Here is a 19791-nt window from a genome sequence, read left to right on the forward strand (position 1 = left end):
TGATTTAGCTTTAACATATTAACGATTTTTACTGCAGTTTTTATTTATTTATTAATATTCATTTATAATTTTTCATCCCAAGCGAAACTTCTATTTTTATGTTTAGTCACAAAGAATTGATATTCTCAACCTACATGCTTTTTCCAGTAACAATCATGAACGCTCGAAGGGCGGCAGAGGAAGGGGGCGGCCTCCCCTGACTCACGAAAATATATACGTAATATAGCAAATCACGTATAGCAACCATGGAGATAGCCCCCCCTCGAAAATCTTCGAGCCCTTCTGGTAACTGTGAAATCAGTCGATCAATTTTTTAATGTTCCTTGGGAGAATTTCCTGATGTTTCTCCCGGATAAATTCTAATTTTAGCCCCCTCTTAATAGTTAGTACTGTAAATACTGTACGAGAAAATGACATTGAAAGATGACGGCCCTCTTGAGTTCTTGGCAACAATTCTTAGATTAAACTAATTTGGTGGTGCTGACATGTGTTCAAATAGCTAATCCGTAAGGAACTGTTGAAGACAATACATGTAAAGTGTATGACTGTGTGGTGAATTTGTTTCAAAAAGTGTTTGTTCTCTGTGCTAGAGTCGATGTACACAATACACATTTTCTATATTCATTTTCAATAATTATTCTGTAGCACGCAAGAGCTCTGCGGTGATTTCAACATTTCATTCGTTGCGTCTGTTGCTTTGAACCGTTGCCCTTCGCTGGAAAGTTCCCGATCAAGTTCAGATACTAATTGTAAAGGTATTTTTGTCCACAATTGTTTACATACGTACTTCATAACCTGTATGTTATAATATGAGTGTGTTATGGATAGAATGTTTGAGCATGCGTGTCCTTCACGCGTTGGTTGATCTTTCGACTTAAATGCGTCTGGAACGTGAAGGATGATGATGTAGTACGGTGCAACGTATTTTTTTATGTCCAAGAAATTTTCCGTTAGACAAAGTAATGCGGAAACAAGTAAGTGCTTCCGTTTTTAGCTTATGTGAATTTCTTTGCGCAATTCTGGGTAGTCAGGTAATTATCCAACAGCATAATGTTGTGATAACATGACATTAGGAAATTAAGGTGGTAATATTTTGTAATTTATTGTTATGCAGTGGCGTGAATGAATTCTGTACTGTAATTGGCCACACTTCATTATTCAAGGAATGTTGCAGTTATGTTCGTTTATGTCTTATGTCCATAGGCTAAGAGCAAACCGTTATATTTGTTGAAATTTATAAAATCGTAGCATTCTTGTCTGGCCCGTAATCAGAATATTAAGAACGAAGGGAAGGGAGTAGGCAGATCAATTTTGGAGCCTGTCCTCACTTTACATTTATACACACATACCGGTACTAATTAATAACTTAAAGTTTCAGGTTAGCTGAAAGTGATTGCAGGAGATTCTAATGTAAGTCCCCTTGGCCACTCCCCACGTAGTTCCAATTTCAGTATGCGGATAAAGGGCTGGGGGGTATTTCAATATTTTTGTTCACTTCCCATTTTTCCCTTGTAATCGTATTCGGCGACAATCACGATTCCCTGTCAATACTTGCTCTGGAGTGGCGGTAAAACTCAGTACATCCTTGCGAGACATATGGTACGTAATTAATTGCCCGAGTGTTACCATGACTCGTGAGAAATCCAAGCCTCATCGAATGTGACAGGTGTCTTCCATTTTGACTCCGCCAAGTTTCTTTCGTAGTTATGGCATATTCTTACGTTGAGCAGTGTAGTGCAAGAGGAGATTGTGAATTCAGCCATTATATATCCATCCCAGACCAAGACTGCGAGAAATGGCCTAGTGGACAGTAGACTATGCCAGATTTACTCTCGGGGCTTTATCATGTTGGTGTGGTGGATTCTTCTGGCCTACCAGTTGACGAAATCCACGAAGCACCTCATACGACACTTTTCGCTAATAATCTCGAGCAGGCCCCTTTTGTTTGCGAGTTTCTTAGTGGACCCCATTCGTGTTTTTCTAGCCACGGTATTTTTAGTTTTAGTCCCTCCGATGGTTCGGCGCGGGAAGTTATGACCTAATCTTCGTAATAACGCTTCCCTCTCTGCAAAGTTTCATTGGCACCAACACGACACACCGACACCTGCAAGCTGACACACCGCATTGATAACGCCAGTTTCTTCATTCTGGCACAATTACACAGGTGATAACAGCGTTGCCAAATTGATGTAATTTGAAGCATCGCTATTCGTTAAATCGACTGGAAGCCTTCGAAATGTGGCTGTGGAGAAGAATGTAAAGAATTAGTTGGGTCGAGCGGAAAACGAATGAGAGTGTGTTAGAAATAGTGGGTGAGAAAAGAACACTTTTAGATATTATTAGGAAGAGGAAGAGAAAATGGTTGGGACATTGCCTTAGAAGAGATTGTATCATGAGGGACGTCCTAGAGGGTATGGTGGCGGGAAAGAGAGGGAGGGGGCGAAGGAGACTACAATTAATGGAAACAGAAAGATCATACGCCAAGACGAAAAGGTTAGCGGACGACCGTGGAGCATGGAAGCTTCTCAGCTGCGGCAAGTGACCTGCCAATAAAGGCAGAATACCTATGATGATGATTCAGTAAGTTTTTTTTTTTTTTTTTTTTCACCAAAAATTGAAAAGGGCGGTAATAACTTTAAAGTACTGTTGCAGTATTCGGCTCTTTGTTGTTAGTAGGACCCAGGAAAAGAAGTGCTTTTGCCTTGTTAACTGAATTATGCTTATTGTTGTTGAGTTATTCTAAATTTCAAAATGTTTCCTGTTGAATGACCTTTGCATTATAAGAAGGTTATAGCCATAGATTGATAGGCTATGTAACGTGATTGATAGTGGATAGGGTTAAAACCTTGAGTCACGATCATGTTGCTAGGAAAGAAAAAGAATAGAGCTAATCTGTTGAAAACCCGAAGTTGAAAAGAGACAGAAAGAAGAAAGACATGCTCTGGTCATAAATGATGTGACCGACGCAGACTTTTCCCCACTGTGTTTTATTGATCTAGCAACTAGCTGAAGGAATTCCCCGCGGTATCATGAAGCTAACTAGCTCTATTGTTTCCCATTCTTGGAAATGCTATTTTTTCTCCTTGTATTTTTCTAAACCCCACTTTTGTTTTCCCCCTAAGCAACGTTGCGATCAAGTAAAATGTTCTGCAGAACACGCGCAATTATGGTAGAGATTTGTAATACATTTTAAGATAGGATAATAAAGTATGACAATCGGCGAAGTGGAACGATGCATTGTTCTTCATTCGACGGGGAAATTTCAAAGTAGAAAAACTAAAATTTAGTTGAAATGTGTTTTATTATTAACAAAAAAAAAAAAAAAAAAAAAAAAAAAAAAAAGTGAAAGATAGAATATAGTACAAAGTACAGTAACACATTAATTTCCAAATGTACTAAAATATAAACATACACAATTTTAAAAAAAAAGTTTTGCTAAGTATAGATAGTAATAATAGTAACAACAATAATAAGGAAATTACAAAAGAACCAACGAAATCAAAATTACTCAAAAGAAATTGGATCACTTTCATTCAAGGAAGTCGGAAGCCCACATTTTTCATAATACTAGTGGAGTACGGCAATTAGAAAACGAGACTTTTTTTCTACGAAGTTAGTTTTGGCACGGAATTTTTCACAATTTTGAATCGTTCGTGTGGTCTAGGGAATACGTATAGCAATTCCCACCTCGGCCAGTCTCTAGTGTGGCGCGTGACACGGCTAAGTATAGATGGAATGTGTACATTGTAATTATTGTGATGACACAGCTTCAACAGTGGCACAAGGAATAAATATCTAGTTCTATGCGCGCTTAGTGAAAACTCCAACGAAAACATTTGAGATGTTGGAAAAGGTTTATGGGAACAATTTCTTTTTCTCATTAACATGTTCTTGAATGCCATAGAGATTTAGTGCTACCCGGAGATCTGTGAAAGATTATGAGCGCCCAGGCCTAAGATGATCTTCCAGAACAAATGACATTATCAAAGTTTGAAATATCATTTTGAATGGCCAAAATGCAAGACTCAGGGTAATATCAAGGCTCGTGAGAGTGAATAAGGATACTGGTTGCCAAATAATGTAGAATTAAAAAGAAAAAAGAAAGTTGTATGCACGTTTCGTGCTCCATACCTTAAGGGGGAAGCACAAAGTGGAGATGTCCTAGCACACAACTCAGGGAGTTTTTGGCACGAAAATGTTTCGTGTGGGTTACCACACCCCAGATGCTCGCCAAAATTGTTCCCATTCGTTTACTTCTGGTTTAAGCACAACTAAAGGGTAGTTTTTTTGTCGACGATTCCACCATCCAGATAACAAAAAATTATGATCTTAAACACCATTACAGTCCAATGCTTTACATTATCATGTACAGCTGGTGTGCACAAAGAGGTTCCTATTTTTGAATAAACCGAGAAAGGTCGATTAAAAAAAAAATACAAACTATTCTTGTTTCCAATTTGCCGCACTGTATGTTCCCGATGCAAAAATGATAGGGCTTCGGATTACATGTGTGCTATTTTCCGGTCGTGGTCACCATAACTCTCCAAATGCTCGTAATATTTAGTTTGCCATATGAGATAGTTACATAATGCAGAATTGAAAACTTTTTTTGTTCTAATTTATATATTTTTCTTTCCAGCAACTCAAAGATGAACTTGGCGAGGTCGTTGCAGAGATGGAAAACATGGATTCTTCAGAAGAAAGGTAAGCCCACATTTTACTATCTCTCGATAGTGAGTACTAGGAATAGGGGAGGATTTAAAAACGGGAACTTCATAAGTTATAGATACACTGAAAAGACGTTAGAAATACGTATTACTAATAATGTCAGGTTACCTAAGTATTGAGCCTGTGGAAATTCAAATGGAAAAATATTTAAGATTTGAAAGTAACATTACGAGAACTCTTACATACCACCATTTTGTTCAATGATCCGGCAACACTATAATCCTTCGCAATAGAACTTTTATGGTTTCTGGTCAAAACAGTGTGAGTCATGGTTTCCACAGGCCTGTTTTGAAACTAACTTAACGCCATTCACGGAGTCCTTCAGAAACCGAAACAAATGATAGTGATGGTGCCAAGTTGGGGCTATACGGTGGGTACATTAAAACTTCGTAGGCAGCTTCTCAATTTCTAGCGAGCTGTTTGGTGGCAGCGAGGTATTCGACACTCTTTGACTAGTTCTGGTACTTTGTTTTCACTTCTTAAGTGCGCTCATGCTTATTGTCCACAGTACAAGTCCGAATCTATTGTTCTGCCTGGTGGGAGCAGTTCGTGATACACGATAGACTTCCAGTTCCACCAAATGTATAGTATAAATTTCCTTATATATAAACTTGGGCGTCAATGTGACCTTTGCCACAGACTGTGGAACTTATCACTTCGACCACAGTCTTTTCCTCACGTTGTTGTTGTTGTAGGTTTATCCACTTTGCATTACTCGTGAACAGCCGCTTCAGAAATGGCTCGAGTTTGATACGTTTCAGTGAAGATGCCCACGTTGAAATTCGATTGAATAAATGAGTCAGATCGTGTGGCACTCAAACGTCGAGCTTCTTGTAGCTTCAAATGATCTAATACTGATTGGTGGAGAATATCTAGGTCATTGGCGATGTCGTGACTACTTACGTGACGGGTCTTGCCCGATTTTTGCCAGAATTTCAGTAAAATATAAGCCTCTTGCTATGATTGGTCGCCCACTGAGGAGCATCGTGGACATAAAAATTTCCAGAACAAAAGCGACTGGACCGTATTTTGGCTGTTGCTTTTGATAACTATTTTACCCATAAACGGCATAAATTTCTTCACGCGCCTTTATCGAAATAAGATCGTGAAATGTAGCAAAGTTTTGCGGAAATTTCACTAGTGTCCTTGGCGCAACAATACTTGACGTCTTATGGTAAGAATTCCAACGCGTTTTGCACATCTACTAGCTTAAATGTCAATTGTCAAATGAAGTTAGATTTGACCCGCGTCGAGCCATATATTATCAGATTTGGAACAACGCAATCTCATGCGCCAAAAGCTCAATACTTTTTCGACGCCGAATGCAACTACTACTACAATTATATATATTTAAGAATTATCGCCAATTCGTAAATATGTGTACTAATAGAACCCCGTCCTGCAAGGTATTTGTGTAGTACGACGACTGTAATCCCGTTCCAATATTGTATAGGAAAGGGGGGCAAGAGTACGCAAATTTTAATTAAACTTATATATTTTGGTAAAAAATAGTTACAACGGAAAAATTTTACATGGAACACAAAACTTGAACTCTCCTTTACGAAATGTGAACTCAATTTTTATATACCTCTATTCTTAGAAGAACTAGAACTCATAAAATGAAAACATTCAAATTCGTACTCTTGCCCCTATATGTGGGGCAAGAGTACGAAATCAAAGGGGCAAGAGTACGCACCCAAAAGAGCATTAACAATTATCACAGATGAAGGTGCCTACTCCTTTATGTGATGTGCATTGTTCATGCCACCATTCATGACATCTTGCGCATTTGATCCAGTCTTCTATTGGTGGATCACTGTAAATGATATTGCATAATGGACACTCGTACACTACTTCCTCACTGACCTGAGGAGTTGTAGCTACAACTTCGGTTGTAGTTTTCCTGGTGCAAGATGATGATTGCCTTTGCTCTTTGGAGGGCGCCGTTTCGAAAGTAAGTTCTGCTTGAAAGGAGAGGATGTCAGAATCTCTGATTGACTTCGAGAAGATCAAGATCTACTGATTGAGTGCTTGGTAGCAGTTGGAAGAGGACTGACAACCACCAAAGGAGCGCATGAGGTAAATGGTCCACATGGGCCCCTGCTTACCTCCAGTAAAGATCTAGTTTACTGGTTGAAGGTTTGGTAACCGATGAACGAGCAGCCAGCAGAGAAGTGTTTGATGTGGACAATCCGCATGAGCTCCTGCTTGCTTCTAGTGAGAACCCAGTAATACTGGTTGAAGGTTAGGTAACAGATGAATGAGGACGAGCAACCGGCAGAAGAGTATTTGAAGTGGACAGTCCGCATGAGCTCTTGCTTGTTTCTAGTGAGGATCTAGCGTTACTGGTTGAAGGTTTAGTAACAGATGAATGACAACGAGCAACCGGCAGAAGAGTGTTTGAAGTGGACAGTCAGCATGAGCTCTTGCTTGCTTCTAGTGAGGATCTAGCGTTACTGTTTAAAGGTTTGGTAACAGATGGAGGAGGACGAGCAACTGGCAAAGGAGTGTTTGATCTGGATGCACCACATGGATCCCTTTTTACTTCCAGTGAATCATATGATGAACGATTTTGGGCTCTATTCAGGTCTGATGCTTGATTTGTTGCTTCAGGAATGCTTTCGTCTTCAGACCTGGCTTCTACATTTAAGTCTAGCACATCCACAATAGAAGGAAGAAAATCTTCTTTAGTGAACACATCTGGATTCAGTAGGACAACTCCAGATTCTTGAAGGCTGGATACCAATGGTTGCAGCTTTGTAGTCATCATCATCATAGGTATTCTGCCCTTATTGGCAGGTCACTTGCCGCAGCGAGAAGCTTCCATGCTCCACGGTCCTCCACTAACTTCTTCGTCTTCACGTATGATCTTTCTGTTTTTATATAATCCAATAATTGTAGTAGCCTTCGCCCCCTCCCTCTCTTTCCCGCCACCATACCCTCTAGAACGTCCCTCATGATACAATATCTTCTTAGGCAATGTCCCAACCAGTTTCTCTTCCTCTTCCTAATAATATCTAAAAGTGTTCTTTTCTCACCCACCATTTCTAACACTCTCTCATTCGTTTTCCGCTCTACCCAACTAATTCTTTCCATTCTTCTCCACACCCACATTTCGAAGGCTTCCAGTCGATTTTCATCACGTTTACGTAATGTCCACGTTTCCGCCCCATACAGTAGAACACTCCACACGAAGCATTTTATGAGTCTTTTTTGTAGTAAGCCTCAGTAAACAAACTCGCAACTTGGAATTATGTGGGATGGATTATTCCTCATCCATTTATCACACACAGTTGAATACCAGGATTTCATTGGGTCAAAAAAGTAGCGATCTAATGGTTTCAAATTATGACTGGGATTTGGTGGTAAACTCAACATCACTGTCCTATTTTGCCTGCAGAAATCAATCGCTTCGATTGAAATGTGAGAGGTCTGATTGTCAACAAGTAAAAATACCTTCTTCGTAACCGATTTGATCGCACATGTTGATGTAAATAATATAACCATTCTACGAAAAGTCGTGAGTTGATGAACCAGAATTAGATATTCCCACAGAACCTGGCGGCGAGCCATCGAATAATTCTTGTTTCATTTGTTTTGTGGAAAATATCTGGGGAATAAAGGAACCAGATGCACTCACCATGAAACAGCTGTTAGGTTAACTCCAAAATCACTAGATACAGTTTTATTCACAACTGATTTTTAGTCGACTTTTGGAACTTTATGAGGAACCATATTTATTCCAGTTTCGTACATGTTGTAGATATCCCGTGGAGAAAAGCCGTTTTGTCTTACAAGATCTTTTAGACAATTAAAAAAACATTCAGCTTGTGGCTTGCTAAAACCACGAGCTCTCCCCAGACCAGTCTTTGAAGGCTGTTGCAAAGCAATTGTTAAATGTCTACGACGGAAAGACTGTCCAATCTCTTTCTGCCATTCGATTCACACGGCTAAAGGATATGGGGCACCTAGTTGCGTTCAGCAAAATTGTATGCCATTCTTCGTAGATCTTTTAAAGTTAATTCATAGAAGAATTGATCCAGTAATGTGATATATTGCACTAATTCGTTCTCCATTTCTTCGGTAAATAGGCCTACTGGCTTTATTGTACCTAAAGACGTTGCAGATTCTCATTCAGAAAAAGAAAAGAAAAATCCTTAATTCTCTTTATATCAGTAATGGGAATGCATAGGATACAAAAAAATCAGATGATATTTAGAGATCCTTTATAAAAATATATTTCCAGCTTATTCCATCAGTTACAGAATACTTGTCACCTACGAGGGTAACTTGAAAACTTCTCGACCTATCCTTGATGAAGCTACATATTGTCAAATGTTAGGTTAGGTTAGCTTCATATATCTTTATAGAATCCCATACCAATCATTGGACTGATACCGCCTTATGCAGAGTCGTTTTAACGTATGATTACTAAAGGACTGACTACTACAGGAAACATACAGTATTCGAACTTTTTAGTATGGCACTAATCACGCGTCAGAACGACTCTGCATAAGGCCCATTGACATTTATTACTGAAGACTACTGACATTTAAGATAAAAGAGGACAAAGCGTAGTATTTCTGAAACCTGAATAAAATAAGCAAGCGTAACATTATTTAATAACTACAGATGTCACTATCTCACGTTTATCTGTTTCGAAAACTCAAACACCACCTTAGATACTGTTATGTAAGGAATGGTATTTAGAATAAAAATTTATCCCTCGTATATAAGAAAATATCACAATTCTTCAGAATTCTTAACGTTAGAGGCTACATATGGGAACCAATATTCGTAAAGTTTGCCGTCACTCTCTATTACAACGGAATCTACGTTTTTTTTTTTTTTTTTTTTTGATTGTTAGTTCTAAATCAAATTGGATTCTTTTTCATAGAAGAGAAGGGGCAAGAGTACGCACGCGTACCCTTGCCCCGTAGGTATCTGCGTACCCTTTCCCCCTTACTACACAATTGACTTTCCCGTGATGTTGTACAGCGAACTGTTGAAAGAAAGTCAATTTACTCCATCCTGTCAAACAATGGATATGTTAGAAACTAACGCGTTATAGTACTTTGAAATCGTTATAAAATTGTGTAAGTTATTCATTAACTACTTATGTCCCAATATTATATCAAACTATTAGAAAAACATAAATAATTACCTAGATAGCTTGTAGTTTGCCGCAGCACACTCAAACTTGTTTAGGTTCTAGACGCCATTAACATCAAACTCCACGTGACGCATTATTGCCATACACGAATATATTCACCTGATTTTAGGGAATCGTATCCTTACCCCCCACGTACTCTTGCCCCCCTCTACTCTATAGGCTTAATCAGTTCCTGACATCACAGGTAGCCCAGATGTTCAACATCAAATGAAGGGTACATGGAAAAAAGGGGCTCATTGCAATTTTTTTCGAAAAAGCCGATATGCACACTACCTGTTGGTGCTAGTTTGTACTTCTAAATGCACTACGAATATTGAGAAAAAGGTGACTCGTTGCAGAGAAACTTGCACAAGAAAAACAGCTATACAAGAAAATTTACAGCCCTTCTACAATTTAAATTGCTTCTTCTAACAAAAATGTAAAATATCGATTATCCCCTTCTTTCCGTATACCCTTCAAATGTTTTATACATTTGTCCTATAGATTTCAGTAGGATAAAACAATAAATAATAATAATTCGGGTTAAGAATTTTTAAAAAAAATCTTCAAAATCTAATGGTTTTAACATCTTATTTAAAAGCACGTTCACAAAGTCAAAAAATTATAATTGTTCCCTTAGAATAATACTGTTTGAGAAGAATAATTTAACACTAGTGCTATCTGTACGTTGATTCTGTTCTGTACGTTGATTCTGTTCTGTACGTTGATTCTGTGAAGTGCTTGAAAATTGTTTATCACTGCCCAAATAGACGTTGATCTTCTGGGTTGTCTGGTTGTTATGGGCCCTTGCTAGACTTGTTAGGAAATGTACCAAACAAATTTCTTCCAAACTAGAGTAAAATATAATTTAAAACTAAGAAATATGCGAGTATTAAGACAAACTGGTTGTAATTTAGACATGTTAGGAAATAATCATAAACAATAATATTTCATTTTGATAGTGTTATCTTCATTGTACTTTATTATTGTTTTATTTTATTCACTTTTGTTGGCAAACTTTCTGACTTTGCTCTACAACTGTTATAAAGTTCTGAGTTTTCCTCGTAGGATGGAAAACAAGTGATAAAATGATGATTATATATACATAAAAAAAGAACTGTATTGCAATATTGTCTACTATCTTTAATGACAGTCCATGTTTCTGGGAACTCAAAGTACCTGAATGTAGAATTGTCTTGGTTTGGAGGCGAAAGTAATCTTTGAAAATGTTACGGAATGATTTTCCGTCAACGAGGTCTGTAAAGACCGGACGGAACAACAGTTTGGTGTCCAGCTTAACTCGTTGAATTTTCTGTGAGTGGTCAATGACATGTGGAATCTCGAATTGTATTCTCTGTTTACTAGCTCTCTTGTCTTATAGATGTTTTAATGCAATGTCTCCAACGGAATGCTCTACCGCCTTATTTGATTGTTTGATTTTATGGGAGCGACAGGATGCCCGTGAAATCCCACCATACACAGTAGTGGATTGCTTGAGTTTTCGCATAATATTGTTATACAGGATTCACTTTTTGTCACTACTCACCATTCCTTAAACAAGAAGTCAGTTTTATTCTGTTTCTGAAGCATACCGCAGATGGAATAACGATCAAAGCATTTTTCTGACATTTCTGTGATACTAAATATCATTGGTGAGAGTGTATCCGAGTATCATCAAATGTTCGTGAACAGTGCTGTAAGGTAGGTTCAGCACCTCTGTTTCTCTGATCTGTCATCTATGGTTAGACTTTATTTGGTTCTTTATTTGGTCATCGTCCACTGTTTTGATAGTTACCCAGCATTAAGCTAATCTTTCAGGTTGAAATTCCCTGCTTTATCTTTGAACTTCTGATTCAGAGATAGTGTCGTTCCCACATATCACAAATGTTCACTTCTATGCAGTGTTTTCACCCTTTTTGTCAACTTCAGCCACCATTTTTCTTTTTCTTTCTTTTAATATACGCTATAGAACTGACTACATGCGGCCGAACGCCACTGACCAGTAAGTCAATTGGTTGCTTCTCGCTTTCAACAGTCATTCGTCTTTGTTTCTGAAGTGCGGTTTCATAACAGGTATGTAAATATACAACGAAATGTGGGCATTTCGTTGTATCATTTTCTTGTAATAAGCTTGTAATTTTTCTTGGGGGATACTTGATTTTTATATGCACTAGCCTCCGATAGAATAAGAGGATAAAAAATATTTTTGTAATATAGATAATGGAATGTTTTTGGTATCCATGACGACGAATTACTTGTTGATTTTCCTGATAAAGACGTAAGTTATACTGCTTTAAGTTGTTCCACGTTAAATATTTGGAATAAACGACATATTGCGTGAAAAAGTAAGTGAATTATTTGATTTATTCTTAATGGCTCAATAACATTTTAAGAATCAGGGAGAAAATGTTGTTATAAATATACGCGTCAAAAACGCCCAACTTTCCGGACATGATAGTTGAAATTTACAAGTAATGTACTTTAATTGATTGAATGGTTGTGAATAGTGTCAGATTTAAAGCAAAAACAGGAAAATAATGTAATGTTCTTTGAAATAAAAGTATTTTGTATTTAAAACTATTTGTTTTGTATTATTTCAGCAAAAACAGTACAAGAGCAAAACAAATGAGTATAGGTCGAAAGAAGTTCAATATGGATCCAAAGAAAGGTATTGAATATTTGATTGAGCACGGACTCTTGAAGAACACGCCGGAAGAAGTTGCTCAATTTCTGTACAAAGGAGAGGGCCTCAACAAGACTGCGATAGGAGACTACCTTGGAGAACGAAACGAATTCAATGAAAAAGTACTAAAAGCATTCGTCGATCTACACGATTTCACCGACCTTATCTTAGTACAAGCCTTAAGGTATGAGCAGTTTTTGTTTCGTTTGATTGTAGTTCAATGCAAGTGTTCTCCACTCTGAATAGAGGGAATTTGTATCAAACATACATGAAAGTTGTCTCTTAATTTTCCTAATAGAATATGCGACAATATTAAAGCGTTCCCGGTAGTAAAGGCAAGCTCAACAAAAAAGTTATGTGCAACCTGTGTAAAGTAGAGTATTATACCTTAAGTGTAGAGTAGCAATACCAAACGACTTTGTGGCAGCCAATTCTCGTGCCTGGGAGTTCCTTTTTCTCTCAGAAAAATAGTTTTAGAATAAACGGATTATCATTTTGACCGTTCACGGGGCATTTTTAGGGAACAAGCTTTTGTTTTGTTCGTCCTTAGTACTCGGAACGTATCATATTGAGATTTGCGATTTTAGTTTTTGAGCTAGTTGTATATTGCGTATTTTGATAGCAGTTGAAGTCAGTTCTGTGGTAAAAATAATCTTGGTACATATATAAGAATGCACTGAGGAATTGATTTTTTTAATGTTGGAACAGTTGACCTCTTAATATATAGATTTTGAAGAATAAGGTGTTTCGACTTCAATGTATTTTTTATTATTATTATTGAATGGAAATAATTATTGAAAAACATTATAAGGTGCTGGGGATATTAATTGTTGATTCAATGAGATACATGCACCTGAAAAGCACTTAAAATAAAACTCCGATTATACGCGTGCTCGCAAAGGGACCTATATTACCTATAGGATGTGTTAAAATGAACTACAGAATGCATTTGAATAATCAAGATAAATACCGTGAAGAAACACGGAAGAAAACTAAGGTGCCAGAATACGCTTTATCACAACCACCACCCACTGCAGACTAAAACAAACTGGAATCCTGAATGGAGGAGATTGCAGTGACGTCTACTGTAAAAACACGTGAATAACAACAGGGCTGTCTAGCGGAAACATACAGAAACATAGGAAAATGAGTATAATCGTTGTTTTAAAACATTAAGGGGTAAACAGAAGTTAACCCGAGTATACTCGGGATTTTATATTTTCGATAAAATTACACTGGAGTATTCTCGGAATTTTATGTTAAGAGGTTAACAATAATGTAACAAAACTTTCGATTCACTCGCTGTGACTTCCTCAATTTCATTCTAACATCATTTATATAGATCATACAGCGAATGTAATTATGGCAAAGGCAGACGTATGTTTGTCTTACGACAAGAATGTTCAATGTTAACAGATCAAGTTATCATATCTCATTAACCATAGTATATATGTTGTTTTGTTAATGTCAAAATTAAAGGCTTGATGGGAGAAATACGTTAATAATGAATTCCTCTTTAGTAGAGGACGTATATTTAGTCTGTTTTTGTTTGCCACGAACGACATATTTTTTTAGCGCCATAAACAATACTACAATACAATAGTTGTTAACATTTTTGTCAACTTTTTCGAAAACTGCGCATGAGGATTTATTCTCCAGTATGTCATTTTATTCAGCTCGATGAAATAAACCTGTCGATAGATATGTTATTTTCTTTTGACTTCTTAAAAATTAGTATACGCTGCTACTGTTGTAGGATATTATATCGGCTTTCGTAGTTCTAGCTATGAAAGCCTTACCGTGATTTTTGTTTATTCACGCCCCCTCCTCCGTCTCTCTCTCTGTCTTTCTCTTTCTCTTTTATAAAATATACAATGTATTGGAATTTTTGTTTTTGGGATACATTATTTTCAATTTTCTTAATTTACCACCTTGTACTATTTGTCTCCTTGTTGTATCCATTCTATTACCTATCGAGTAAGACGTAAAAAAAAATAACAATTAGGAGTGTGTATCCTAATGACAAATGAATATATTGTAAGTAAGTAACATAAACTTACACATAAGAACAATGCGTTTTCTTACTTGCTTTTAAATTATTATACCTTCATATGTGAAGCTACTTACCAGGGTGCGTAAACAGCTTTCAAATGGCTATGTGATTAAGTTTACGAAGAAATGGAATGTGTATTTATATTTCGAGTGGAGTATTAGACAAAAATAAATCTGATACGAAGTAATGTTAATGAAATTATTCGTCGAAAAGAGTTTTGAAAACTTGTAAAAGTTTCTTATCGATATTTCAGGCAGTTTCTGTGGAGTTTTCGTCTTCCTGGTGAAGCACAAAAGATTGATCGTATGATGGAGTGTTTCGCTCAACGATACTGTCAACTTAATCCTAATATATTCACAAATACTGGTGAGTACTGTTTCTCAAATAGTCACCTTCAATCATATTTTATTTAAGGTGTTCGAAGTCCACAGAACTTCAATGTGTTACACAGTATTCCTTTGGAATAAACTTATATATATAATATAAATACGTGTACTTGCTTGTATCTTCAGTAACTTAATAACAACAGAGAGTCCTGTAATTTTTAAAGGTGGTGTATTCAATACTTATGTACGAAGACAAGTCAAAAAAATTATCCGCACTTTTGCCATAACTATATTGTGAAAACTACATTTTGCCTTCGTATGTTATAAGCTTATATTGTTGATGGTAATGCTATGAGAGTGATCTTAATTACTTAGTTTTTCTTGTGTTGCAGAGACAACATAGCCACTCCGCTGGGAGTGCGCATCAAAGTAAACCCGAGAGCAGTGATTCGATTTAACTGATCTGAATGTGTGTGAGGAGTGAAATTCATCGGAGACTCTCAACATCGTCGGGTGACTCAGGCAGAACTATGACTGACCTGTGGAGTACACGCAATCTCATCGATAGTTACTCGCAGATTTGCTAGTACAATCTCTCGGGTATGCCGAAGCTTGTCAATGGTGGAAGTTGATAGGTGTACTCTCCTTCTTTACGCTTGTTCGATTACTTCTATCCACTTGTGCACACCTTGTATTGTATTGAGTTGAAAGACGTCAATGAAGTTCAGCCATTGATATCTTTAGACAAGAGAAATCGAATCACTGCCCTTTGTTCTTCCTTGGTGAACACTATCAGCCGAAGGGCCACGTTTTTTCTGCAATAAAAGAAACAAAAATGGAGTAATGAAGATCAAGCTCTGGTAGCATTACCACAACAATATAAACTTATAAAATGCGAGGGCAGAGGACAGTGCGCATATGATTATGGCGAAAATGCGGATAATTTTCGAATTTACCTTCGTAATATTAATTGAAGCACTAGTTATTTTCAAGACTTCTCATGTTGTGGAGAAATTCTGAGAGACTAACAGTATGACGTCATAAACTATGCATCCAGAGTTCTGACACATAAGAAAAACGATCTAAAAATAGTTTACAGCATTTTGTAAGTAACTGTCTTCCTTACTTTTTGTTTGTTTAATATTAGTTATATTCACTAAAATTCAGAAAAAGAAGAAAGTGTTGGAGCGTAGTGAAGCCCTTAAAATGCAAACATGGCTGAGTGTTCTATCTAGGTTAGATTACGGTGCATATCTATAAAGTAATCGGAGTTTCAGTTCAAGTTGCAAGGCATGATTGAAAAAAGAAGTTATAAAGCATAGAACGTTTATGTTATTCACTGTAACTTAACGAAAATTTATTTGTGGATTAATAACACGTCTGTCTTGATGCAGGTTTGCACACTTCGAATTCTGATCCTGTATATCCGAGCACTGGACATCAGAAATAATGACCCACCTGGAAAATTGATCAAGAGTAGAAGTGAGGTCATTGGTGCGGTTCCCGTGGTCCAAAAACACTTCACCTGCTGATATTCATTGGCAGATTGTAGACGTATATGGAAAGAGCTACATTTCAAAGCAACGTGTAGGGAAATGTGTCGTGCCTTTAAAGAAAGACGGACCAATATTATTAATGACAATCCTGGACACAGCGGTAGACCCAGTACTTCAGCCACTGCCGTTACGTTTGAAACCACTAGATTACCCCTTCTCCAGCCCTGTCCTAGCCCCAATGACTTTCACCTTTTTCCTGTTCTAAAGCAAAACCGCTGCCATACGGTGGCTACGAGAACGTGACGCGAATTTTTATGCAAATGGCATAGAAAACTTTATTTGCCGTTGTGGTAAGCGGTTGAACAAAAACTGTGGTTACGTCGAAAACTATTGTTGAGTTACCTCTATCATTAAGTGTGTTGATCTCCCAGCTATGTCTTACACACAAACCATAATAGGCTTTCTAACCTTTTTTCGATCATCCCTCGTACATTGTTTAATAATGAAAATAACAGTAACTACATCGAATATTTTCATTTTCGGGTTTTGGAAATAAACAAAGCACTTCTTTCTTGAAGATCAACAAACGTAGCTGTTGTCTCTAGCTTTCTTTTCTGACTTGAGATTTTTTTTTTAAATATGTAGTACATATGAGTATTACTTAATATATGCAAATTGTTAATTTCAGATACCTGTTACGTCCTATCGTTTGCTATAATTATGTTGAATACAAGTTTACATAATCCCAGTGTTAAGGATAAACCGACTGTGGAACAGTTCATTTCAATGAATAGGGGAATCAATAACGGAGGGGATCTACCCCAAGAGCTGCTGGTTGTAAGTATAATTTCATGTTCTTTGAAATTAGTTTCTTGTAATAAGTACTTAGTGAAAGGTGATATGACCCATTATATCTTTCCCAATTACTTACACCGAGGTACATAATGTGTTTAGAAATAATGGCTTTCCTAATAATTACTACACATGAAATAAAAACGTTATTTTTCTGCATGTTAGAAATGTTATACAGACAGCATTTCAACACTTGACAGTGCTAGATAATTATTACGAGGCCTTGATTTCTTCTGTAATGGAATACTGTTCATCTGTTTCATCTGTGGTATGCCCCACATGTCTTTCCAAGCTGGATAGTGTTCTGAACTATTTCAATTTAGCCATTGTTCGCCACGAGTTTCACAATTACGTAGGTGAAGGAATAAAAGTATCATAAAAGCACTGAATGTAGCATCGGTACTAGAAGTAAATAAATAAATAATACAACTACTACTGCTACTGGGGGCCGCGGTGGCTCAGTGGTGGAGCGTTCATTTCTGGTGCATGAGCTCCGTGGTTTGATCCCAACTCGCGCCAAGTGAGCTTTGTGGTGGACAAATACCGTGTGCGTGTGTTTTCGTGGATCTCCTGTTCCTCCCACTTTCTTCATTCGAACACAAGATGTCTTCCTGTCAGGGAATTGGTAGGGTCAGGGAAAATGTTAGGAAAAGTCAGGGAATTTCATTGTGCGTCAGGGAAAAATCTTTCCCATGACCTCTATAATGGGAACTAGCCTAAGGCTAGCTGGGGCTTCGCCTCAAAACCCTCGCGCTAGCTCGGGCTACTATCTCGCACCTCATAAACCTATAAGCATGCCAGATTTCGTCATTATGGCCCTACCGGAAGTACCAACATTTTGGGTGCAGAATATGTGCCACTTAAATAACATGGGAAAGATTTTTCAGTTTCCCATAAAACTCACCTTTTTGTTTGTTTGTTTGTTACTTAGATCACGCTATCAGAAACCCAGGCCTCCCAGCTGTCCTATTTTTTCCTATATTTTGAAAATTTGTGTATATTTGTCGTATATATGTCCTATATTTTAATCTTGTCCTTTATTTCCTATATTTTTCACTGATTGAATTATTAAACATACAAGCCAAGGGCACGTCTGTGATAATGGTTTAAATTAAACATCTGTGTAAACAAAAAAGTTATTGTATAGGAAAACTCATTTCCAAAAGTTTTTTCATTTAAATTCTATTATAGTGTGATGACTAAAAATAAAAATAAATGGGAGTGAAAAGTTTGCCCACTAAAATAGTCATAAGTTACATATAAATGAATTGGTTCGTTTGTACGTTTGTAGAATATTGTATAAGCATATAAACAATGATGAAAACTTACAGTTCACTTTAAAGATAAGTTATTTTTAATTAGATATACTAAGAAAAAAGATAGCGACAGAGTCAGGAAAAATTATAATTTTGTCAGGGAAGTTGATTGTGCTTGCTTGGTAGACACCCTGCCAGTCTCCTTTAGCCCACCATAAGCGTGGGACTGAAAGATTTCATTTTTACTACTACTACTACTACTACTACTACTACTACTACTACTACAACTACTACTACTACTACAACTACTACTACTACTACAACTACTACTACTACTACAACTACTACTACTACTACAACTACTACTACTACTACTACTACTACTACTACTAAACTGTCAGTCTTTTCTTACCACACGTAGTTTCAAATTACCCATTTACACAACACGGAATAGGAATTGTGTTTTATATTCCTAAACATAGGCTTGCAATAATCCAAATTCCCTAATGTACAGGCTTCCTGCTAAATTATACACACTTCTACCTGCCATACATATTTTTACGCCTGAAATAATTTCACACTCCGCATTGTGCAAAAGCAAGTTGCAAATATTGTTACGTAAATATCGTTAATGATTTTGATATGCAGTATTTCAAACTATACACAATGTTTACATATAAAATAAATAAGTGAATAAAGTGAAAAGCCTAATTTGAAATAACCACGGACTAGTTTTATTCATCTTATCCAGTAGTTGATAAAATCATTCCGTTAGATGGAACTCCAGGAATAAGAAACACACCCTGGTAATATCACTGACCGGTGAGAGGTAAGTGGTAGGGCATTCCATACAAGCGAAAATTGCGGTGTGAATTCCACACCAGTCCAGCGAACAATTTTCCAACTCATTCTATGCAGACGGTTATTGTGTGAAAAGGTTATACAGGGTGTTAATGAACTATACCGACAGACTGTACGAGCTGATTCCTCACATCAAAATAAGAGAAAAAGTTCATATGGAACTATGGCGAAAGTGCACAGTTTCAGAGCTAGGGCTGTCCAAATTCGCGAAAAAGTCAAATTTTGAGAGGCCCTATTTCAAATTACAGAAACTGTGGATGGTAGTCCTTATCAGCGTAAAAGAAGCCATGCATACACAATCCAAAAGTGCATATTTCATCAATTTCCAATAGGTGTATAGGGTATTCCATACAGGGTATAATTCTTAGATATGCTCTCAATAGA

The 19791-nt window shown here is 37.1% G+C and overlaps 1 protein-coding gene across 3 annotated transcripts in view; it reads left to right on the forward strand.

Annotated features, from left to right (window-relative positions):
* step (cytohesin steppke) overlaps window positions 1-19791 on the forward strand; it is a 152277-nt gene that overhangs the window by 118365 nt on the left and 14121 nt on the right. For all 3 annotated transcript variants that reach the window (XM_081732226.1, XM_081732228.1, XM_081732227.1), the window contains 4 exons: window positions 4640-4704; window positions 12481-12747; window positions 14870-14982; window positions 17127-17275. In XM_081732226.1, coding sequence (XP_081588352.1) covers window positions 4640-4704; window positions 12481-12747; window positions 14870-14982; window positions 17127-17275 — 594 coding nt within the window. The remainder of the gene's footprint in view (window positions 1-4639; window positions 4705-12480; window positions 12748-14869; window positions 14983-17126; window positions 17276-19791) is intronic.

Source organism: Thermobia domestica, chromosome 11 (assembly GCF_964235325.1).
Source record: "Thermobia domestica chromosome 11, izTheDome1.hap1.1, whole genome shotgun sequence".
In the NCBI taxonomy this organism is placed as follows: Eukaryota; Metazoa; Arthropoda; class Insecta; order Zygentoma; family Lepismatidae; genus Thermobia; species Thermobia domestica.